This window comes from Rhipicephalus sanguineus, chromosome 1 (assembly GCF_013339695.2).
Source record: "Rhipicephalus sanguineus isolate Rsan-2018 chromosome 1, BIME_Rsan_1.4, whole genome shotgun sequence".
Classification (NCBI taxonomy): Eukaryota; Metazoa; Arthropoda; class Arachnida; order Ixodida; family Ixodidae; genus Rhipicephalus; species Rhipicephalus sanguineus.
In genome coordinates this window covers 212,323,742-212,348,855 of record NC_051176.1, presented here as the reverse complement: position 1 = coordinate 212,348,855, position 25,114 = coordinate 212,323,742, and the positions used below count along the sequence as shown (strand labels likewise).

Here is a 25,114-nt window from a genome sequence, read left to right as displayed (position 1 = left end):
TTCGAGCCCGCGAGGCCGAAGCTGCTCGACAAGCTGCACGGCTGCGGCGAGAAGAGCCCGCCGTTCGAGCCCGCGAGGCCGAAGCTGCTCGACAAGCTGCACGGCTGCGGCGAGAAGACCCCGCCCTTCGAGCCCACGAGGCCGATGCTGCACGGCTGCGCCGCGAATCGGATCTTCAAAATGTGAAGGACCGTGAAGCGGCGAGAAAGCGCGCGTACCGGTAGGCAGAGCCCAAGGCTGTGCGAGCACGTGAAGTGGCTGCAAAACGCATCAGGCGGGCTCTGCCCGAAGGCGCCGACGCGCGCTTCCAGCGGGACTTCCTTGATAACAGTTTCGGCCCTAGTTGCGGTGTGTAACAGATTGTGGTTTTCAAACAATCTAGTCGCAATATCTTCCATCAAGAAGGACCACGCTCGCGCCAATGCCATCGCCTTCTGCAGCGCGAGTTCGCTTCGCCCCACTCATCATCATTCACCACGTGGATATGCTGCGATTTTTTGCGCCGATCTCACTCAACTCTACAAAACGCTGGTGTATGGCAATACGGCTGCTCACGGGAGAGATGTGGTTTTCGGTCAGTTTGTCGTATCAGTGGTCCGAGCGTGAAGCAATGAGATCACAGTGCTCACAGCGCGTAGAAGGCATACGAGCCGTTCGCTGGGGGATGTCTGCCGAAACAGCGCGCGTGCCAGCGCTCTCGACCGCGCCCTTATAGTCAAAGTTCACAGTTGCTGCTCGAGTTGCAGTCCCTCTCCCCAGACATCCCCTCCTGCTCCTTCACCCAGCAATTGAGGGGCGGGGCGTTTCCTTCTGCTTGAGGAGCAATCGATGGCAGGCCTCACACGCAGGTTGATGTTATTCCGTGTGACTGAGATGGCCAGCTTGTTTCATCTCTGCTTTAGCCATGTTCAGTGGTGGGAAACCTGCGCCAAGTGCGCCAATCTGCGCCAACTGGCAATTGCTGCTCCACACTGCTCCAAAAGAGTCTTTTTTGCATAATTTGCGCCATTGCTGCGCCACAACGTGGTTTTAGGAACCGAAACTAATGTTTCGTGGACAGCGCGCTTCGTGAGGGGATGTACGTCGTGGTCGCCATCTTGAGCTGCTGTATTTGTTAATGGCGCCGCTAGCGTCCCAGCCGTCGTGACAGCCGACGCAATCCAATTCAATATCAGTGGCAACGGTACAGCAGAACTGGCATCCTAGCTGCCCCAGCTACCCTAGCAGCACTGCAACCGCGCCGCAACCTTCGCTTTCTGCAAGCGATGCGCACTCCTCGATGCTGATGCTCTAGCGGTCCTGGCAGCGGACGGAGGTGCGTTTGTGTTGTCGCCTAATAAAAGCGTGCAGTATGGTTACGACAGAGCTACGCTTGCTGTACCGTACGCGTGCGTTAATCGTAATGGTGTGAGTGTAGCGTGGTTTCTGTGTGCACGATCCGCAACGATCAACTCCGCAGCAGCGAACTGCTTTCGTTTCTACAAAGCGGTGCGCGTGTGAATGCGGTCCGGCGCAACGAGCAGCAACGATCGGCGGCTAAATGCGTGCAGTAGGCTTAAAGCAGCGCGACGCGACAGGCATGCCCGAGAAGTTAGGTGAATATACTTATTGCGACAGGGTTGTCAGCGATACGTCATACTGGCGCGGTCGTCGGTGGCCGACACCTCACATTCATTCTTTCCCTATGCTTGCATCGCTGCAATCGCGCGGAAGTAGGAATCATTTATCGACCTATTTCCGCACTTCTCGAAAAGGCGGAAGACACTGTTTCGTCAGCAAGTTCAGCGGCGCAGTGAACTTTTATTGCGTAAAACGTTATCGCGGCACGCAGTGTAACTGTGTGTGTGTGTGTGTGTGTGTGTGTGTGTGTGTGTGTGTGTGTGTGTGTGTGTGTGTGTGTGTGTGTGTGTCAGCTAACTTGTGCCAAGGGTTAAAAATACAATATTAGAGGCAGTTGAGTAAAATCATTTACATATTGCTGAAAGGCACCTTACGCACTACGGATATTTTTTTGTTTTGTTACTAATTTGTTAATTAGGATTATTTAACTCAATTGCTAAATATTGGCTTTAGGCAAGAAGTGGGATTTGCAAAGTTCGAGAGCATCTTCCCAAACCCCCATTGCATTATTTGCGAGAAAGAAAGTCTCACGTGTACCATTTCTTCCGAGCTGCAAAGAAGCCCGAGAAATACGAAAAAAAAAAACAAAACACGTGACTAGCGCTTTCGCGCGCCGCGATTGTACTGCTCTCAGCCGTGGTTTGAGCGAACGAAATCAGCTGCGGCCGCGACTCGCCGGCTTCGTCACAGCTAGTTGCAGCAGTAGGCCGATAAGTTGGCGGTCGTTTCTTGGCCCGTGTCAGCCAGTTGGCGTGCGTGACGGTGCAAGTTTTAGCGAGCGCGGGCCAAGCAACAACCGCCAACTTATCGGCCTACCGCTGCAACGGAGCCGGTGAGTCGCGGCAGCTGATTGCGTTCAGTCAAACCACGGCTGGGAGCAGCACGATCACGGCACGCGAGTGCACTAGTCAAGTGGAATTTTTTTTTGTGTTTCGCGGGCTTTCTTTGCTGCTCGGCTGAATTTCTAGGCTAAATTGGCTAATTCTAGGCAGCTTGGCTAAATTTTCTTCCTCTGTGTGTTTCATGAAAAGTCCGTACCTGCTCCAAACACAGGGGTAGCTGCTCCAAAAGCAGATTTTTCCTGCTCCAATGGCTGCTCCAAAATTCTGGAAGGCATTCCCACTACTGCATGTTCCTTGCCAGCGCTTTCGAGCTTTTACTCACGGCTAGAATATACAATGCGCGGAGCGATGTTATTGATTTAAAGTTTATACCGAACTTGATGGCGACGGTGAAAACCTGTCCTGAGTGCCCGTACAATTGCTAACGCAATAAAAAATATACAAAAAAAAAGCGTCGAAGCGGGCTCGCCTTTTTTCTAGAAAGCTGCATACTCTCCGCTGTAAATAGTGCGTCCATTGGAAGAATCATATAATCCGGCGCCTTTTCCATTGGTTTCGTTCTCGCCTTCAATACCCTTCTTACAGGGGACATCTCCTCGCCACTTATCTCTTCATAAAGCACGCGTACAATGTTAGCACTAAGCGTTGAACCTATCATGATTTCGCGCTTGTCGGCTACAGTCTGTTATCTCTGCATGCGCGGTCGCAAATGCACAAAATAAAGCGAAATCAGTTATCCGCGCACGATAGTCGTGCGAGAGAAGGAAGAGCGGGTATAGCAAAGCAGTATGGGAGACAATTCACAACTATTATTTCTCGTATATGAGCCAGTCGAGAGTATGTACCCTGATAATGTCACGTGAATCACTGTTCTGGCATCACGAAGTGCACCAAAAGACAAGAAATGCCAAGAGAGAATAACGCGCTCGTTGTTTTTGTTTTTTGTTGTATTTTCAGGCTGTTAGGGGCCCTTTATAAAAACAGGGCGTGCAAACACGGACACAGGAGTGTAGTCAAGACACCAGAAACACCGCTAACAACTAAAAAATCACACAGCGGCGGAACCGAAGGTACACACAAATATTTATCTGCGCATTTCCACGTAAGAAGCCATACCTATAAATCAAGTGCGAGTAGTGGTCTACGTGAGAGATAGCTGTTCACTCTCTCGACTTTTCTCTTAAGTCCGTGTTTCCACATCATGCCTTCTTAACATGAATACCTACCAACTAGCTCAGCTATATGCTAAGTTTGCCGTTCTCTTTACTTCTTTATTTATTTATCGATTTACTCGAGTAAGAATGAAAGGAAAAGTGCACTAACGCACCGAGATATATATATTACTTACCTCTTTTATTTATTTATGCACAGTGTACTAGGTCCAAGACTCCAAGAATATGCTATCCAGCGAGTTGGGTTGTCGCCCTTTAAGGCTGGAGGACACGGCAGCGTTAAGGTCAGGCAATACTCGTGATATTTTTGGAGAAGAAAAAGATACTACAACTTCTAGGGGAGCTATTCTCGATGCGTTCATCCAAAGGAGATGTCCACAGTCCATTTTGGCAGAGCGCATTCAGTGATTCGAAAAAGCGGTGCGCCGTGATGCCACCTCACTCTTGACCACGTCGCCGCACCGAACCCTCCAGCACATTCCTAGTGTAAGAAGAGAGTAAACGAAATGCACAGAAACAGGAACTTTTCTAGTCTGAATTTGCATATGAATGTGTCCCAGATGTTTGAGAACGATGCAGGGAATGCGTACTGACCTTACAACTGCATTAGACGAGCGGCCGCATTAAACCTAAATCGATGGCTAACACGATCAAAAGACATGTGCACCGAAAATCAGATCTCTGAGGGCTGCGTTCGTTGCATTGAAGCGCATTCCGTCCCTGTCATTTGTGTCAAGAGTGTTTGAAAGCTTCGTCATGTCATGATGGCGCTGCAGAACAAGAACCGGAAACGGGGTGTGCTTCTCGCCGAGCTCCCGCTATTCAGCGGCCGCTGAAATGGACTGTTCATTACATGGACACATCGAGAAGAGCTTCTCCGGCGAAGTGCTGTATTTTATTTCCAGATTCCCCATTTGAAATAAAAGAAAAGACTAACGGCGGCGCGCCGCAATTATTGCGCAGCGGCGACGTGATCTCTCTTGAGATTTTGGCGGTGGTGCGAGCAGCGTGACCAAAAACAGGCGGCGGCGGTGGCACACACCTCTTGTAAAGAAACTATCGATCAGCCAAGGAACTACACAGACAGCCGTTCATCGTTCCAACTTCTTCTTCTTCTGATTCAGTGCTCGCCTGCACGCCTTTATTCCTTTTCTTTTTCAACATACTCCCGCCCCCCAGTAGTGTCGCTCAATTCGAGCTTGTACAATTTCTGTACTCGCTTTCTTAAAAACTTTCCGTCTTGGGCTTTCACCCGGCAAGCTCGGATTATGCCATCTTGACCCGGGTAAACGTCTGTGACTCGCCCAAGGGGCCAAACACCTCGAGAAATGCCAGGCTCTTCGATGATTACCACATCATCTACTCGGAGACAGCTGCTGGGATGTGCAGGGTATAGGTGAAGTGCCCGCAGTTCTAGCAAATACTCTTTTTTCCATCGCATTCACAGGTGATCTATCAGCTTATGTCTGTGTCTCAACTTCTTGCTGATGTCACTTCGAGTAGTCTGAGCACTTATAGCATCGTAGTCATTGTTGGGCCGCTCTGGAGAAGCTAGCAAGGAACGTCCAACAAGAAAATGCGCCGGACATATCGGAGAAGGCTCTTTGGCGTCCGTATACGTGTAGGTCAATGGTCTTGAGTTAACAACTGCTTCAACCTCCAGTAGCATCGTCTCGGTTTGTTCGCTGGTGAGTTTGCTCTTTCTCATCAGCTTGCGCAACGATGACTTCACTGTTCGGACAAGCCTCTCCCACCAACCACCCCACCAAGGTGCACCCGGAACGATAAACTTCCATTCGATGCGATGGGTCAGTAGGAAAGCCGCGAACGGAGAGCTCTTCATGACATTCCAGATGTTCCTGAGGTCCCGTGATGCTCTCTTAAATGCAAGAGCGTTGTCGGAGTATAGTGTTGCTGGTACCGCTCTGCGAGCCAGAAACCGGCGGAACGCTAGTAAGAAAGCGCTTGTCGAGATTGCACTCGTCAGTTCAAGGTGTACTGATCTCGTCGTCGCACAGGTGAACAGCAGGTTGTAAGCTTTCGATGCATCACGATGTAGCTCCTGTTGCTATATATAAGTGGACCTGCAAAGTCCAGTTCCACTACATCAAACGGTCGTGACGAGAGAAGCCGGTCCTCAGGCATCGGCGCATGTTGTACGTTTCCAGGTTTCATGTGGTACCTTCGGCAGAGGAAGCAAGCATTAATGATTCGTTTAACTTCTTGTCGAGCGCGGATAATCCAATAACGCTGTCGTATTTGTATCATAGTGCTTGCCACACCACCATGCAAAGCTCTGCAGTGAGCCTCTGTCACTACCAAAGCCGTGAAGGGATGCCTCTGTGGTAGTATGACCGGATGCTTTTCGTCATACGTAGCGTCGATTCTTTCAAGTCGTCCACCAAGCCGAAGCTGTCCGCTTTGGTCCAAGAAAGGGTGAAGATCGAGCAGCTTCGAGTGTTTTGAGAGAGTGTCTCCAAGTTGAAGCTGTTCGACGTCCTTCGCGAATACTTCGAGTTGAACTCGTTGTACCCAAAACCTTTCAGCCTTGCATAGCTCCAGTGTCGAAATTGTTTCGCTGATCGATGTTTGAATACCACGGCATCGATCCACAAAGCGGAAGACCCAGGCGGTGACGCGCAGGAGCTTCTGCAGATTGTTGTGCTTGCTTAAATCAATCACAGGGTGTAAGTTCCTGGATGATGCTTGAAGAAATACATGTTGCGTGTCAATCTCTGCCTCTTCGTTGATCGGTGTGCACTGGTTCGGTTCGGTAGGCCAGTTTGATTTCGGCTGGGACAGCCATTCAGGTCCATACCACCAACAGCTACATGCACGTAGAGTCTTCAAAGGTATGCCCCTAGTCAGTACATCTGACGGGTTGTCTTCACCCGGGCAGTAGCGCCATAGCACTGGTTCAGTAGCTTTTGCTATTTCAGTCACTCCGTGTTTTACAAACAGACTCAACTTGCTATGGTCACCGCGGATCCAGCTCAATGTGATCATAGAGTCAGTCCACATTACGCAGTGGAAATCTTTTGAATCCCATGAGGAACAAATGTACTTTAGCAATCTGGCTCCCACTACCGCGGCTATAAGCTCGAGCTTTGGTAGTGTTAATGTCTTAATAGGTGCCACTCTTGACTTCGCTACTATCAGTGAAGTAGCCGAGTTCCCGTCTTCGTCGAATGCTCTCAAATAGGCACATGCTCCATAAGCCTTCAGGCTGGCGTCGACTAGCCTCTTCCACTGCTCCATGAAGCCCGTCTCTCACGCAGCGCGGAATCTTTGTGGCCAAGCTGAATCACGTCCGCACACCAGGCTGTCCACGGCGTCTTGATCTCCTCGGGTAATTGATCATCCCAGGAACGGCCTAAAACCCAAAGGCGTTGAAACAAAAGCTTCGCTGTTACGGTGAAAGGCGATAGAATGCCAAGCGGGTCATAAATTCGAGAAGCAGCCTTTAGTAAAGTACGTTTCGTGTCGGGCTGGCCAGCGACTAAATATTGTGCCACAGATTTGGAAGAAAACTTGAAGTAGTCCTTTTCTATATCCCATTGCATTCCCAAGACCGCAGCTGCTTCTCTGGATGCTCCTTCTACTTCCTCCTCCTGGTTGTCGAAAATGTTCTGCAGCTGATGGTTATTGGTCTTCCACTTTCTGAGGTTCATGCCTGCATCTCTCATGATTGCCTTTGACTGTTCATAGATGGGCAGACCTTCATGGAATGTTGTTGATGACGTTGTTTCGTCATCGCCAATTGCTTGTACTTTTAGAATGCAGACCATCAGGCTGGAGTCGCAGTCCAGAAAGGCTTTTTGCTGACTGGGTCCTTGTATCGTCCATCCAAACGCTGTGTCGATCGCTACCAGTCCTGGAACTTCTGCGCTCTTTACAATTTCTCCAGACATTACTTGCCAAAGATAGTCAGCTCCTATCAACAAGCTGAGGCCATTTTCCGTCTCCGCGTCGAACTTCTTTTCGTCCGCGATGAATTTCCCTTCGAGCCGCAGGTTCTGAAGGAAGTGGCTGTCAGCTTTCGGGGAAGCAATGTCGTGACAAATAACTGGGACAACAATTGCACGCACTATGCGGGTGTCGGAAGAGTGCTGGCTGCGCAGGGGAACTTCTACAACCTTCCGTCTTTCCGCAGTACTTGGTGATGCGCAGCGAAACGTGTTCAGTGCAATCCGTGTTTCTCCCAGTACCTGCAGGTGTAACTTCCTGACGAGCTCTTCCGTGACGAAGGATCGCTGGCTGCCTCCGTCGAGAATCCCTCGGACATATCTTGAGCTGTTACCTTTCACGACAAAGGCGCGAAAGGTCTGCAAGTATACTTCTCTGTCATTTATCTCGCTCCCGCTCAGTGAATCCTTGTCGCACAGCATAACCGACTGTGATGACACCATTCCTACTGTGCTCCCGGAGGCGTCTACTGGTCGAGGTGTCACTGTCATGTTCTTCCTGTAGTTAGGGCCGCACATGCTTGATGCGTGCCTCCCATGACAGCTCGAGCATGTGAGTTTGACTTGGCAGGACCGCGCCTGATGACCTCGTGACGTGCATCGATAGCAGCGGTTGTCCTTAGTCAGCATATCTTTCTTAGAAGTGACAGAGAGGTCAGCGTCGCAGGCGCGTGCCGTGCTTCTTCGATTTGCAGAAAAAACACTCGTTCCAGTTGCACGATGCGCTGTGTAGTACAGAAGCGGGGCTGGTGCTGCTGCCTCGAGTTCGCTGTGCACGGTCATCAACCGGTCGCTCTGCAAATGGCTTACACTGCTCCCGGCTTTCCAGTTCGACGCGTGTAAAGGTAAGCAGCTCCTTTAACTCTGCATCCGATGACGCAGCTGCAGCGGTTGGCTCGAAGACGTTTGCAGAAGACCCGCTTTCCCTTAACGCTTGACTGCGCTTTCCACATGTATAGGCCAAAACGATGTCATACGGCAATGCTTGCTGTAAAATGTTGATCAGCGTCGCTGAGAAACTGAGCGTGGGAACGTTTAGCGCAGTCAGACACCTGATGTTGAGCTGCACGGCATCGTAAAGTCGCCTGAGGCCTCGAACGTCGCTTCCTGACTTGACGTGAGGGAGACTGCGAAGCGCTGACAGGTGGTGTTGCTCTATCCGTTTCCGATCTCCGAAGCGTTCTTTTAGCAACTCTATGGCGTCTGTGTAACAGGATTCAGAAGTCGGAAAACCAGATATCACTGCTGCCGCTTCACCCGCAAGGTAATGCCATAGATAGAAAAACTTGGTCGTAGTTGATAGAGCGTTGTTGAGATGAACAGTCTGCTCGAACTGCTCCCAGAAAGCTGACCACTTGTGAATGTCTCCTCTAAATGTTGGCATGCCAAGGTTCGGCAGTCTTGGGCCAATTCTGGTCGGAGCATCAGGAGCTGATGGGGTTGCGTTCTGAGGAGCAGTCGCCGCTGTACTGTTTCCGCGTTCCAAATCGGCTACTCTGCATCGAATCTCGGCGAGCATGCTAATGGCTTGGTCGTTGTACTCCGCCGCCGCTACGTACTCCGCTTCGAGCTCCTCGTCAGCTAGGTGCTCTTCGAGTGCATCATTAATCTTCGAGAGCTTGCTGTTGCTAGCCGACAAACGGTCATAAATACCTGTTAGCTTGGGATTCTCCGCGGTAGGATCCGTCAGCAGGGACCGTGCTTCCTGTATAAGCTTGGTATTCTGGGCTCGTCGAGCTGCGCGCTTGGTCTTTAGGCGATCCATCCGTGCAGATGTCGAAGTGTCGGGCCTACGCTGATCACGAGCGATCCATTGCGAGTCCTCGCCGCCCGCAGAGCGACGCGGTCGAGTAGACGGTCCCCTTGAGTCGTGCGATGAGAGAGACGTGTCCGCACGAGGGTTTTTGGCACCAAAATGTAAAGAAACTATCAATCAGCCAAGGAACCACACAGACAGCCGCTCATCGTTCCAACTTCTTCTTCTTCTTCTGCTGCAGTGCTCGCCTGCACGCGTTTATTCCTTTTCTTTTTCAACACCTCTACTTCACACTACACCTGTTTTGCAGTCAAGAATGTTAAAGCAAGTTCATAATTTTGGAGTGCAAATAAGGCCCTTGCTTTATAGTTTGATACACACACTTTGCTCATTTCTCATCTGTGGCATGCAATTTCCTTCGGATACATTGACTTGTCTGGTAGGATTTGCATAAAACAGTGCCGTTTTGTTGTTAGGAATGTTTCTAACGATGAAGGTAAATGTGCACAGTTTGGAGAAGTTCTTTTTTCGGCGCGTTGAGATTTTGTCAATTTATGCCGCTAAAATAAAAATAGTGGCGTGTGAGCATGATTGAAAAACACTTAGCCTCAAGTTAACATATACCAATGTATATGCAGTCAACAAAAAAAAAAAAAAAAAAACACGCCAGGCTTGCGCGGAAAGCGCAGCAGTCACAGCGAAAGCTGGAAGAGTGGCATTTCTGGAGCCCGTTATAAACTCTGTTGTGGCCACTAATTCAAGTACACTAGCAACGTACCCACTACGCCACAAATCATAATTTTTGTGAAGTTGGGAAGCACCCACCATGACATTATTCGTCATTCTGCTGAGAAGCGAGGTACCATCTGTAAGGCATTATGTGCACTATGTTGATGCTATAGTTGATGACGAGGAAGAATTATGGCTGAGACCTTTGTAATGGGTTGGAAGTAGAGCTGTGCGAATAGCAAAATTTTGGGTGCGAAGCGAATTCGAATATTGAGGTGTGAGTGCGAATCGAATCGAATATTTTTCAAATATTTCTCGAATATTTCTAGAATGTTTTTCGAATACTTCGAAGCGAAATTGCAGAAAAAAAAGTTAGAGAGGATTCCTAAGCATATTCTTGTGAGATAGCAACATGAAAGCGTTTCTTTTCGCCAGGTTGAAGCACTGGTGGGGTGGTGTTTCATAGTTGTCTTATCAAGAATGAGGCAATGTAGAGGCCGAATTCTATTTATGTACATGATTTGATGCAACCGAAGTGTTGCCGACAACATTTTACACGTGATAGGCCAAGATGCCATTTCCTCAACCTCTCCTCTTTCAACTTCTGTGGAAGCCCAACCGATGTGGCGGTCAAGGGTGTGCTCACTTCAAGTCCGGAGTTCCAAATCTGCCTCGTAGACGTCGATATATAAGAACATCTGAAATTTTGGATGCTAAAAAGCTTCGGCGTCCGATTTTTCTGACTTCCTGCCCAAATTTCAGGCCCAGAAATGCATTAATTGAGCCTCCAACTCTACCACATCTTTCATCTCCATGTTGGAACCAGCGTTTTCCTGAGGTAATACCTTTGCGACCGTAGCGGAGCTTAAAAGGCAGCTTTGCCGCAATACGAGGGTGTGATGAGGTGAAGCATATTGAAAATCTTGGGACCACTTCTAATCGGACGTTGACTGTGTCTTGACAAAGTTCGACTGTAACGGAGCTTGAAAGGCAGCTTTGAAGCAATACCGGGATGTGATGATGTGAAGCATATTGAAAATCTAGGGACCACTTCCAATCGGACGTTGACTGTGTCTTGGCAAAGTTCGACCGTAACGGAGCTTGAAAGGCAGCTTTGCCGCAGTACCGGGGTGTGATGAGGTGAACCATATTGAAATTTTAGGGATTACTTCCAATCGGACATTGACTGTCTCTTGGCAAAGTTCGACTGTAACGGAGCTTGAAAAGCAGCTTTGCCGCAATACCGGGGTGTGATGAGGTGAAGCGTATTGAAATTCTAGGGATTACTTCCAATCGGACATAGACTGTCTCTTGGCAAAGTTCGACCGTAACGGAGCGTGAAAGGCAGCTTTTCTGCAATACGAGAGTGTAATGAGGTGAAGCATATTGAAAATTTGAAGGGCTCACTTTCAATCTGACGACTGTATTTGTTTTTGGGAAGTTCGAATAGTTCGAATAGTAAAATTCCAATGCGAATCGAATCGAATAGCAAACACTATTCGAAAAATATTCGAAATTTCGAATATTCGCACACCCCTAGTTGGAAGCTTTAAACGACCCACTACTTATGTAATTCGCATTGTGTTACGCCGGTCGTTATTTAACTCTCCCACCACGCTTTATAGCATACGTTAACATGAGAGAGAGAGAGGCGGAATATAACTTTATTGAGACCCTGAGCAAATGGATCATGGGAGCCTTATGGACTTCCTTGGCAACCAATAGAAGTGCACTTGTGAGGAGCCCACTACGCTATAAATCATCACAATTTTTGTGAAGTAGAGAAGCAGCCACTATGCAATTTTTCATCATTCTGCGGAGAACTGTGGCACCCGCTAAACACCTGTAAGGCATTATGTGCACTTTTTTGATGCTGTGGCTGATGACGGCAGAGGCCTTTGTAATGAATTATGGCAGAGGCCTTTGTAATGGGTTGGAAGCATTCAACAACCCACTCGTTGCGCAATTCGCATTGCTTGATGCCTGGTTACAGAATTCGCGTTGTTTGACGCCTGGTTGTGATTTTTCTCTTCTACCACACTACATTACATATGTTAATGTGGTGCCTTCCCGATATGAAGCCTGTATAGGGTCTTTTTGCAAAGCAGTTTCAAGCACCGGCATGGCTCTGATGTAGAATACTGGGCTCCCACTCAGAGGGCCCAGGTTCGAACCTCGTTATATTCCAGATATTTTTCTTATCTAGTGTTTTTTTCTTATTTTGGTTGATAGTGGCTACGGACACCGGCGGTGGCGGCGGCGTACAACTATGGCGCCAAAAAGGGTCCTTGTTGTGATCTCGTAACAGCTTTCGCTGTAAAAGTTGAAGGGGTCTGCTCTATGTACAGCTGGTGCAGAAGCCTAGCTCCGGTCCCAGCCGCAAATAGTCGTACCGTGCACGTGTCAACGTCCCCTTCCCGCAGCGCGAGACATCGCAGCTACGACGGGTTTGGGCGAATAAGGCAACAGGCTAGAACAACAAACAACACTTTATTGCTACTCTAGCAATAACGCGTAAATGTCGCCTAGAGGGATAGTCCGCTCTAGTAGAAAACAAAGGGTAACGCTTACACCTTCGGTCGATGGTCGACTCGCAGGTCTTGGGGCGGTGAGGTGGTACCTGGCAGGTCAGCAGAGCAAAAGAGGCCGTTTCCCCGTCTGGTCGGTTGTTTTATTTACCTCCCGTCTCCCTCCCCACCACGAGGGTTGTTTCCCTCCGAGTCCCTTTCCCGTGAGCCGGGATGCGAGGATTGGCGCGAGGAGCGGCGGGAAAGAAGGGGTTGCCCGGAAAGGGTGACGGTCCTCCTCTCCTAGTGGCTCCTTGGCTCCCGCCGTCAGTTCGCGATCCCGCCAGCCTTAAGGAATGGAAATGGGCGCACATGCTCACCCACAAAATTTACAGACCACGTGATCTCGGGAAAATGTTCAGTGCCTTAGCAGCCTGTAGCAGTAGCCAGTACAACTGTATGCGACAATGTCGTTAGCAAATTCTAGTCGAGCGCCTAATGCAAAAACCTGGCTGTGTTGTGAGGCTACGGAGATATTCGGCTTTACCTCAGATTTCATGCTCCATAATATTTTTTGGTTGACTACAGTAAAATCTAAAAAAAAATGCTTTGTTGAATTGCACATAAAAAATTGTTTAATACACATGAGTCTCTTGTTCAAAAGCCATGTTTATCTTTGTTCCTGTTTTAAGCTTGCACATACAGTTAAGCTTACTTCATTTTCGTTAACAAAGTTATTGAAGGTAAGTATAGAATGTATGAAAAAGTAGAACAAAAATTATTTCAGATTCTGCAAACCAGGACCTCGTGTCACTGCAGAGCCTGCATTTTACACCTCATCTCATTTAAGATTTTTCTCACTAAAACAAAAGCATGCAGCGAAAAAGAAGTTTGGACGCTTTTATGACGATACTTATCTAAGCCCATTCAGCAGCCTTCTGTCCCCCAATTTCGTGCTGTCTAGGTTAGCAGATATGATAAAAGATTTGCTCCCACTTATTTCCATATCTTTTAAAATCTTAAACAAAAAGCTAAGCCATAAAGTCACCATTCTGAACACTGAAAGAAAGGTGGAATCGCAGAGTAGTGCTCGAAATATTCTGGGAAGACTTTTAAGACGTTTGCATTGTGGCAGTAATGCTGGGATGCAGTATTCCCGTGCAAGAGGGCTATTATAAAGATGGCGGTGTGTTAATGGACCTAACTTTATTCATAACGGAGCTAATCTTGAAACACACTGGTACCACCCCATGTAGACATTTAAGGTGGAATGAGACTTCGTTTGGTCAAAAAATTTGATTTTGAGATTTTGCAATCATCTGATAGACAATTTATCTTTCAGAAAATTTATCACACTTGGGTACTTGCGGTTTGAAAAATAATTTTTGTTCCTTTTTCGTTGACATATCGACAGAAAATGTGGGCGTACCTATACGTTGTCGCTGCATTTTTATCAAAACATTTCTGGAGGTTTGTGTACCTTTTTCTCGGGAACTGTAAGGCATAAGCAAACAAAAATTCTCACATGTGTTAACTAGTGGAATTTACATAACTAGAATCGTTAGCCTAGATGCATTTTTATTTTTTTAGTATAAAAAAGAACCATAAGTGGCAATTTTCATACATTGACAAACGTAAAAAAACAACAAATCTAGTTTTTGCTGTACGCTCTCAATTTTAGTTCCACTTCTGTAAAGTGTTGGTTGCTACCTCTGTACAAAATTGCAAGGCTCTGCATATAGTAATCTTAACAAAAGATGTACTATGTAGAAAAACTATAAAACAAAAATAAAGAATACTAAATACAATTTCAAACTAATTTTAAGCTCCCATGCACCCCACCTTAAGAAAGCGGAAGTCTGCAGGTATGACATTACGTTCTCGTGGAAAGGGGTATATGGCCATCTATGTTTTTGGTACATGCTGCTGTGGTCAAGTCGAGGTTTAATATGCATAGATTTCATATGTTTTGTATTTTCAGGAAACCATAAGAAACATACATTTTTAGTGTCTATTGACATTGAATACTGAAATGAATAATATGCTGTTTGATAATGTTTAATATTTGCACATTTATAAACCTTTATTTGCAATAGTAATTCACTCACCCTAACTATCAACATGCTATGACTGCCGCCCAGAATGGTTTATTTAAGACAGTCCTTTGGGCAAAACTGGCTTGTGCCTTTGCTTTACTGCAATAATTTACTTGGGAGGGGCAGACATGTTATAAGGAGGTCACTTGGGAATTGAGATGCACATGCACTCATACTCGCCATCCCCTTTAGAAATGTCTACTAGCACTTTCTGTAGTGAAGCTTGCTTTGGCATACTTTTGAAAGTCCCTTGGTGCACCATAAGATTTGATGAGGGCTGCCAGCATCATAGCGTTGGCAGGAAATCTGTCTGGTTGCTGTGAATAGTGATATTAGTGTGTCTAACATGTCAACACGCATTAGATCAGAGATTCCCAATTCCTATTACAAGATTCACTATATGAGCTTTTGAAGCTTGCTGTTTCAGATATTGTCTTTCTGAGGTCGTGTGCAAACATTTCATTCGTGTTGTGTGTGAGCATTTCATTCGTGCTTATTCTTTACATTATTAAAACACACTTTTCTCTTCATTTGTTTTACATTTTCTATGGTAATAGAGTTGTTTGCATTGACAGTTGAGCGTGCAAAACAAGAGGCGGACCGCATGCATGAGGCTGGTGACCATGAGGCATCGTACAAGATGCTGTTGCAGTACAAGGATTGTGGCGATCCGGAGCTGTTGTGGCGCCTTGCCCGTGTCACATTCAAACGGTGCGAAAATGCCCCCAAGGCTGAGAGGGAGGCAGGGCTTGCTGAAGGCATAACATACCTTGACAAGGCTGTTGAGTGTGGTGGTGACAAGCTAGGCCCAGTTCACAAGGTAGGGTGAACTGTTTTCATCCTAGGATATCCTATTTCGTCCTGCTCTTAAAACCGTGACTGTTTTTTTACCATGTGTAGGTAGTGGAAATTATGTGCTTCCCGTTAGGCTCTATTACGCATCTGTTATAGGATTGCTCAGTAAATTTGAAATTGCTTTTAAATAACCAAATTTTGCAACAAAGAAAACTTGATCGATTATTACCCATTTGTGTAAAGTATTTGTAGGTGCTAGCTGGAAAGGCATGGAAGGTATGCTGGTGTTGCCTGTGTGGAGGACAGAAGGGGCAAAGGCTAGGAAATGGTTGTAGGTGTTTCCTGAAAGAGTTCGCAGATACTTGGCCACTCCGTGGCGCCGCGAGTGACAGCTGTTATGTTGACAAATTCAACAGCTGTTAACCCTTTGTATCCCATGGCCAATCCAGCTGCGCAAGTAAATATCTTTTTGCGTATATGTAATTACAATACATACGAAAGGTCGAATAAACCAAAACATGGGAAGTTTTAGCATTAGTTCTACAAGAAAAGAAGTGTCCACATATGTGGACGCTGGGAACACCAGTTACAGTGGGTCCATCATCCTTCTTCATCGTACATGGGAACTTTGCTTGCCGACGGCTCTGTTCCAACACAATAATCACTATCATTATCACTACTTACCATAATCAACGCCATCATCAGTCCAACGCGTTCATCATCATCATCATCATCATGATTGTTATTATTATTATTATTATTATTATTATTATTATTATTATTATTATTATTATTATTATTATTATTATTATTATGATCATCATCATCATAAAGGGTTACGTGGCCGATGGCTGACGGCTCATTCAACGCCTTCATCATCACGATCATCACCATTCAAGGCCCATCTGCTTGCCCACCGCTCTACTTCAACGTGTTCATCATCATTATCGTGGTTGATCATCATTACCAATGCGTTCATGGTTACGTTCAAGCTGAATGCTTTCATCATCAGCAGTAGCATTTTTCATAAGGCATTTGCTTGTTGATGGCTCTACTTCAACGTGCTAATTACCGGTGCCCTCCAAATCGGATCATTCGCTTCTGCTAGTAAGCTCGAAAATTATGGCATGTATGTCTTCTTCACTTAATCCACGTCCAGAATAAAGCAAATAAATTCTAAATAACTTCTACAAGGCGTGTTTAGCTATATCACTGATAATGTTTTGGGTAGAGCCGCACGGCAACGAAGCGGGCCTTACTACCATGCGGCGTTCTATCAGCTTTTTACACGAACTCGGTATGCCTGGCGTCCACAAACGTGGACGCCGCAGCGACAACTCAACTTGCAAAACTTTGGTCGCTCACAGTGCAACAAAAGTTACACAAAGACAACATAAACCCTTCCTTTTCTCGAATAAATCTCAATAATATAAAAACTCTTACGAATTTAGATTGAACCTATAAAAAATATGTAGGCATACACCTCTACAGTCGACTTGTGAAGAACGCCATTGTTCTGTGCGCACTTACCGCTGTTTGTGCGCAGAAGTGGACACATGTAGATGTTTTTATGAAATTCTGAAGTAATGCCAACATTTCAAATCGATTTTTAAGGCAATGCGTTGGCTAGCCTGATCCCACTTCACTGATATGTTTTGTCCACATATGTGGACGCTGGGATACAAAGGGTTAATCGGCGTTCGCATGAGACCGTTTGCCATGAGAGCTATTTACCAAGAACATAAAATAAAAGCATGGTGCAAAAAAAGACAGCACAAGAGAGACTAGAAGAAGAGACGAGTGCTCTTGTCTCTCTTGTCCTGTCTTTTTTAGCTCTGCTTTTGTTTTTAACGATGCACCAACACACCCAGAAACGCATTCTATTTACCAAGCAATTTTGTAACACAGCACACTGCTCTGAAATATGATGATCAGTGGTAGCTTGAACACTCAATTTTGTCTTCCTATGTTAGGTGTTTACCACTTTTCAAGAGAGCATTTCACATGCTCACTGTAATATGTCCTCAAGTACTCCTTTCTTCATTTGCCCAAAGAAGACTGTTAAAGTGCTTATTTTTTTGTTCTTTGTACTTCTCAATTCACACAATTTGTGTTTGATAAGCTACACATAGTTTACGACGTCACGCATATGATCATCCATTTCTGTAACATGTAGTTTTCTTGCAAAAACAGTGGTGGCAGTACTGTTTTTTTTTAGCTAAATTAAGCGGTTGTATATTCTGTTTTATCACAGGGGCCACCAGTCATTGCCCATTTGGGATTAAGAGCAAAGAGTGCACCTTGCAGCTTAAATAATCAGTCGGCATAACAACACACACAAATATCCTGTTGTTTGCAGTTTCCTTAAATTTAGTGAAATATTGGTCAGCGCAACTTGCAGCCTTTGAAAGAAGTGCACCGATGTTGTTGCAATGAGTGGCTCCTTCTTTGTTTTTAATGCTTGCATTGTGAAAAATGAAGAATCATAATCTAAAACTCATGTGCTCAAAACTGAATTATAAAAACAGTTCTATTCACCCTAATGGCTTGCATTTCTAGTTAGGTTTTGCTAGTAGTAGATCGATGATCTCTGTGGCTGAGCCAGACCTTTCCACAGCCTGACTCTTTTGTGTCCGCAAAAAAACTAGCACTTTATTTATAGAGTGGTCCAGTGCCTTTTGACATAAGCAGAAGACGTGTCAAACTGAAGTGCATAGTACCAAATTATAGAAGAAATTTTTTTCCATTCGTATTTGTGCCAAAAAACAGATTTATTAAATATAATACTGTCAAACCCGACTATATCAAACTCAAGTAAATCGAATTGTCCTTTATATCAAACTCTTTTCGAACACGATAATACTTTAATGCAGTGCATAGAAAAATCTTCAGCTATATTGAACAAAAATACATCAGGCAGCGAGAAATGCCCCAAGAAATTGGCTTATCCTCACAAAGGGGGGCTTTTGCACATGCATTTGGGAGAGCGAGTACTACCGCTTGCCATCACGTGCTTTCTCCCATAATTCCGTATCACCCTTCGTGTGCGGTCGCCTTTCTCTTCCTCGCTCCCTTTGTTAAAGGGACCCTGAAATGGCATTTGAAATTTTGTTAGCGTTTAGAATTTACAGTCAACTGCCGATTTTTCGGACGCCCGATTTTCCGAACATGCTTGAAAATTCGGATGCTTTCGCGGCACCGTCACCAGTCCCATAGATGTCAATGTATTAGAACGTCCGAAATTTCGGACGCTGAAACTCTTCTGCGTCCGATTTTTCGGACTTTCTGCCCAAATTGCAGGTCCAAAAGGCATTATTTAAAGCCCCCACCTCAGCCGCGACTATCATCTCGTAGGTTCGAACCAGCGCTTTCGCGAGTCGATCTGTTCGCAACAGTAGCACAGTCCGAAAGTCAGCTGGGCCGCAATGCCCAAGCGTTGCGGGGTGAAGCAGACCAGAAATTCAAAGGGGCCGCTATCACGGCACCGTACGGCGATGTCTTTACGGATAAGCAGCGGAAATGCGCGGAGGCGTGATGGCGGCAGGTGGCAAACGCGCCAGTATGGCTTAATCACCGACAACCCTTATGATAAGCATCTTCAGTTAACTGCTCGATAGTGCATGGGGCCAAGCGCAGTTGCAGGCATACTGCATGCATTTAATAGGCGAGAACCCCAACGCGCCACGCCGCCGTTCTTGCTACCTCTTTGTGCAAGACTGCTAAGTGCGCCGCACAGACGCGTTGCCTTCACGGACGAAACTAGCTCGCCATTTCTGCACCCGTGTGCGGTCGGAAACAAAGTGCGCATCACGAACCCTTTCATGATAAACGCGTGCCGTACAGGGGCGTAGGCAGAAATTTTTTTTGGGGGGGGGGTCACCTCCTTGATCTGAATGGGGGCCTGGCAGGAAAGCATGGTCTAGTGTGACTTTGTGCTCTGTATCATATGGGAGAAAAAAAATTTGGGGGGGGGGGGGGGGGGGGGGGCACGGGCCCGGTGTGCCCCCTTCCCCCTGGCTACGCCACTGGTGCCATACAGTGACGGCGTCAGCTTAGTTGGGGATGCGCTGTACACAACTAGAAACGATCTGCTTCACACGGCAGCAAGTGCTGCGTATCGGCGGAGATTCAACGATGCGTATATGCATCGGGCAAAACCGGACGATTTGTCCGCTCTTCCGCCACAGTCTGTTTTCTGCGTCATCGTTTCCAAACGCTCCATACGAGAGAGCTGTAATCTATCCCGCGCTTTGTTGGTATCAGCGGCGCTCATCACGAGATGCAAACTTGCAAGTGGCGGTTGGCACGCACGCAGTAAGCGCGGTTCGCGGCAGTTACCGAATGTATTTGCGAGAGCCTGGGCGCGCACCAAAATGCCTGATAATTGTACTGGGAGGCATTAAAGCTGTTTTGGACGTGGCTGTGGCGATTTGACCGCTTGAGCGGAATAAAAGCGCGTAAATTCGTTTTTTCGGACGATTTCGCGGTCCCTAGAGAGTCCGAGAAATCGGACGTTGACTGTAGTATCAGCCAATTACTCGCACCACGAATTAAGCGATGCACCATATATCAAGGCAGTTTAGGGCAATTATAGTTATATCCCTCCTTTTGCTTGCCACTGCTTTGCCTCAACTCATCAAACAGCCAGCCGTCTCTAACGACCGCAGCGCACTCGATGGGTCGAGGTCCGTCGAATGCGCCTAGCAGCGCGTGCCGTCGGTCAACTTTCCTTTCTTTGTAGCATAGTTTGCAGTTCCAGTATTTTTCAGTTTTTTGTGGTTGGTGCTGGAGACCCTGAGGCGCCTTCCCGTGTATATGTTGAAGTGAACAGTTTACCTCATTTCCGAATCTGCCAAAATTTATAATTTGTATCCCCATTTGACCACTTTGTCCCTAATGTACTGCCGAATACGAGACTGACTTTTAGATTTCACCCCCCTCTCATCCACAGAAAGGTTCCAACGCGGTTGAAAAAAATATCGCGGTTGAATCGTTCATGTGCTGCAGTGGAAAAGACACGCGGTAAAGACACGAAACCGCCATGCGGCACTCCGGAGCACTGGGCCAAGGTCCACTCTGAGCGATCTTTGCGGAGAGAACTCCACTCATTGTGCAGCCGGTGCCAAGTGCACCCACCCGAACGATGTTCACACGCTTTAGATAAGAGCTGTGACCTTTAGAACACGCTGGATATCTTCACATCAACACGTGGCAGTGAAAATGGCCCGACGAGAAAGCGAAACTTACCGGCGGATAGCTGCTATTGTTCCGTGGCGATTTGACGCACTTATGCCGTCCGTACTGAAGCCTCACGAATCGAAGTCGTCTTCTGTCCCTGTGCTGCTACCATCATCCAGAGATTCCGCTCAGATTCATCGAAATCGATCGAAATTCACCGTTACCATGGCGCATCGGCAAGTGATGTTGATGCCATAAATGAAACCACGAGCGCGCCTCCTTGACTGCGAAGGAGCTTTAAACCCCCGCTTCCCCTCCTTCCCCCGCAACGGAGAAAAGAAACTCAAAAGCGACATTAATAAAATACTTCCCTTTTTACCCTTTGGATGGCGCTAGCTGTCCAAAAGCACTCAGAGAGTGCCAAAATTTGAATTTATTCATCGATAACATACTATAGATGGGAATAGGCGGAGTCACGAAAGTGTAAAATCGATCTGCAAATGACTCGTAGGACTTGCTTTACTGGATCGGGGCGGTTGTACAAAATTATCAAAACCGTTTGAGAGTTTAACGCGGTGACTGCTGTGAGACTGAAGATCCTGGTGTTCTTCGCAAAGGTGGTAATAATGAACACAGTCTAACGTGGAGAACAGATGTTTAACATAGGCGCTGCGCACAGCATTCCAAGAAGCACACCGAGCACGATAGTAAAGAACAAGGCAGGCATTGAAGCGAAAGCGGACTAGAGGCTTCCGGTGCCTGATGGGTACGCACACCTGCGTGTGAAGGTGTTAAGGCTCTGTTTTCATCGATACAGTATTTTCTAGCATGTAAGCTGTACCCCCGATTACACACTGCGGAAAAATAAAAACTGAAAAAGAAAATCCTACATATTGCTGTGAAGCTTCCTTCCTTGCATTATCATAAAGCCAAGTTGCGCGCCGAAATTTGGACTGAAAATACAGTAAATTCTCTAAAAGTTTTGTATTGAATTATAATATATATTGAACTAATTGTATTTTGGCGAGTTCGATATATGTGGGTCTGACTGTACTCAAAAGTTTATTTGCGGAAAATGTTTGCAGCAAAACTGTGAGGCACACCAAAGCTCTGACAAACTGAGGGCAACTTATTGTGGCAGGAAACTATAAGTTCAAAAGGCAAAGGAAAAGAATAGACACGACATATTTATCAGCAGAGTAAGACCAGACCGTAACTTGATCAGCCACATGTCAAAGCAGCGTCAACTAGCAAGTATGCATTCTTCTTCTCAAGAAGTTATGTCAACTTTCCATGAAGACATTTGTTTCTTTTCTTGTCGATTGAAAAAGCTTCATAAATTTCACCCTCTCTCCATTCAGAATACCGCATGAGGATCGAACAGTAATCAAAGAGTGGTGCGCAGGCACAGGAAGAAGTGCTGACAAATGCACCTCTTGTCGATGACCTGATGTAGTATGCATGCTCCCTCAGATCACCTCTTAAACAGCGAACCATCTGCCCTGTGTGTGAGCATCCAGATGACAATGGAATATCGTAGACAGTGTTGACACAGTCATAACTGCCAACTCTCCCGATTTGCTCGGGAGAATCCCGATTTCTGACCTGTCTTCTTGATCATATGATCCCGATAAACTGCTTCAACCCAATTAAAGAAAAAACATACGGTAGCGGTATGATAGTGAGTAATTGCGAGACCACCACCGTGGCACCCTGTTTCCCGTGGTAACTGTGCAGCACACAAGCACTGCTAGCGCTACCGTGCTGTGTGTGTTCTAAATTATGGCCCAGCTCTGCCAGTGCCTGGTGTTCACCAGTGTTGTACTGTGACAGTTTCACTAAAGGATAGTAGCGAAACCCAGGTAATGCATTTTGAAGCAGTTCAGTTAGCTAAGCACCAAGCGATGTCTGCCGAGTCTAGCTTGCGAGTCACATAAAAGAGAAGGCGTGCACTTGCCAGTGTGCTGGTGGATTTGGAACTGACTATATGAATCGGTAAGTAATGGTAATGTGTTCAGTGCGAGGCAAGCGATCCACACAGGTCCGTAGAGTTCGAAATAGCACAAGCTTTACTAAGCCGTGTACCACGAACATGGGAAGAAACACAATAAGCAGACGACCATTGATCGAGACAGGAATTACTAAGAGAGCTTACTTCGGTGTTTCCGAAGAACGATAAATTGATATCTGCTGTTTATTGAACTTGCAACTACTGATAAAACCTTACCGAGGATGCGTTCACGATCACGAAATCAGCCATTGGTTGTGTCCGTTTCAGTTTGCCTAGAGGAGCCATTTTCGGCTGTCCGGGAAATGAAAGTGCAAATTCCGTGTGCCGGGCCGTGCTATATTTGTCTCACATATTCACAAGCGCCTCGACTACTGATCTGCACTGAATTCTCAGTAGTTCAAAATTTTTTGCAGGGCCCTTTCGAAGTGATTATTCAAGAAACACGAATTTTGTTGTATGTTCGAAAAGTGTTGTAGGGACTCCTTGAAGTGACCATTTGAGATAAGGACAGTTTTGTTGACTGATCACAAGCATCGCCCGAAACAATTTTTTTTTCTGCCTCATCCCTTCCTCCCTCCTTCCTCCTGCCGCGACGAGTCTCCCGGAAGTCCCTAGTTGGCAGGTGTGCACAGTTGATATAGCAGGTCCTGACACACGTGCTTCGCTTTGTATCCTCTTGTGTTTACAAGCTTGCATAGATGGCCAAGTTCTTTGGGAGCAGACAACACGAGCTGTATGACCGCTTTGTTAACAGTCATCTTGAGTTGATATTTTACAATGTGAACATATGGGATGAACACAGTTGTTTGTCTAGCCTGCTGAAAACACCTTTCCTGAGTGTTTCAGGCAAAATTGCATACCAACTTTGTCGCTGAAGTGCATGGAAAGTCCATCAGATAAGTGGCAGACTTCAAACTGTGACCCACTCTGCTCTCTTTAAATACCTATAATATTCCTTTCCATGGCTCGCTAAGTCATCTTCAATTTAAGTGGAACTTCTTCAATAAGTCTCCAGCTTTATATGCCCCGTAAGGGAGTACCGGTAAGATGCAGCTGTTATATATTGTTCTCTTGAGAAATTCTGGTAAACTTCAGAACGACGGTGCAATGAAAAAACACGGACGACAAAGAAGACACACCCAGCGCAACTGCTATCCATGATCTGAGAACACCTGGCTCATACACTCCACCCCATTCTTATTTTTCTGGTTACTTCACTCTACTGTTCTCTTGCGACACTATTGAACATTACTTTAGTTTTCTTTTCCTTATTAATTTTTAGGCCCACCATTCTGCTTTGCCTGTTTGATTCAGTAATCATGCTTTGCAATTTGTCCCCAGAGTTTCTCAGCAAGGCAATGTCATCAGCCAATTGCAGGTTACTACGGTATTCTCCATTAACTCTTCTCCCCAATTGTCGCAAATCCAGGGCTCTAGAGAACCTCTAAACACACCTGGAATAGCATTGCAGAGGTTGCATCTTCATGCCTTAAACCCTTCTTTCATTATTATCAGCCCACTGCAGGGCAAATGCCTCTCCCATGTTTCTGAAATTAAACCGTTACTGTGCTTCACCAACAAACTTTTTAGTCTCATCCGTTCTTTATTGGGATTTTATTGCTTTCTCTATGGTGGCTGTGGAAACACTGCAGATATTTTTCAGTATTTTTTTTATGTGGTTCGTCGAGACACTGATTCCATAATGCCTGCATGACTTCCGATTTTTCTATGAAATCAAATGCTTCCTCGTAATTTATGTAGGCTATATATATAAGGGTTGGTTATATTCTGTGGATTTCTTTATCAACTAACCGTGTCAATACGGTCTATTGTCAAGTAGCCTTTACAAAATCCTGCTTGGTCCTTTGGTTGGTTGTAAATATCTTGTGGACTGTGGACAGTAAGGTGATTGGCCTGTAATTTTCTAGTCCTTGATGATCCCTTTCTTATTGATTAAGATGTTCGCATTCTTCCAAGATTCTGGTACGCTCATGGTCACTAAGCATTTTGTATACAGGGTGGCCAGTTTTATAGCACAATCTGTCCACCTTCTTTCAACAGATTTGGTTTTACCCATAGGTCGGCGAACTCACTCATGAGTCGACTCACTCAGACTCACTCATACTCATATCGAGACGTGAGTCTGAGTGAGTGCGGGTGAGTAAAGTTTTTGTGAGTCTGAGTCCGAGTGAGTTCTGTTGGGAAAAATTTTGGTGAGTCTGAGTCCGGGTGAGTTTGATTGAGGAAACTTTTGGTGAGTGTGAGTCCGAGTGAGCCCTAAGGGCGAAATATATTGCACGAGTGAGTCTGAGTGAGCTCCATATTTTTTGCCGACCTATGGTCGTATCTACTCAAGTTCAGCATCACTATCAGCCTTATGTCGGCTCACGTTTATTATACTCACGTATACTCCCACATAATTCAACGCACTACCGTTCATACG

At 46.2% G+C, this 25,114-nt stretch overlaps 2 protein-coding genes across 5 annotated transcripts in view; one reads left to right on the top strand and one right to left on the bottom strand.

Annotated features, from left to right (window-relative positions):
• LOC119406972 (small nuclear ribonucleoprotein-associated protein B) overlaps positions 1 to 25,114 on the bottom strand; it is a 373,302-nt gene that overhangs the window by 166,420 nt on the left and 181,768 nt on the right. The window lies entirely within an intron of this gene.
• LOC119406870 (nuclear receptor coactivator 5) overlaps positions 1 to 25,114 on the top strand; it is a 156,220-nt gene that overhangs the window by 94,525 nt on the left and 36,581 nt on the right. For all 4 annotated transcript variants that reach the window (XR_007417529.1, XM_037673661.2, XM_049419222.1 and 1 more), the window contains exon 10: positions 15,263 to 15,507. Coding sequence is in view for 3 of the 4 variants with exons in the window: in XM_037673661.2 (XP_037529589.1) it covers positions 15,263 to 15,507 (245 nt within the window). In the remaining variant the exon portion in view is untranslated. The remainder of the gene's footprint in view (positions 1 to 15,262; positions 15,508 to 25,114) is intronic.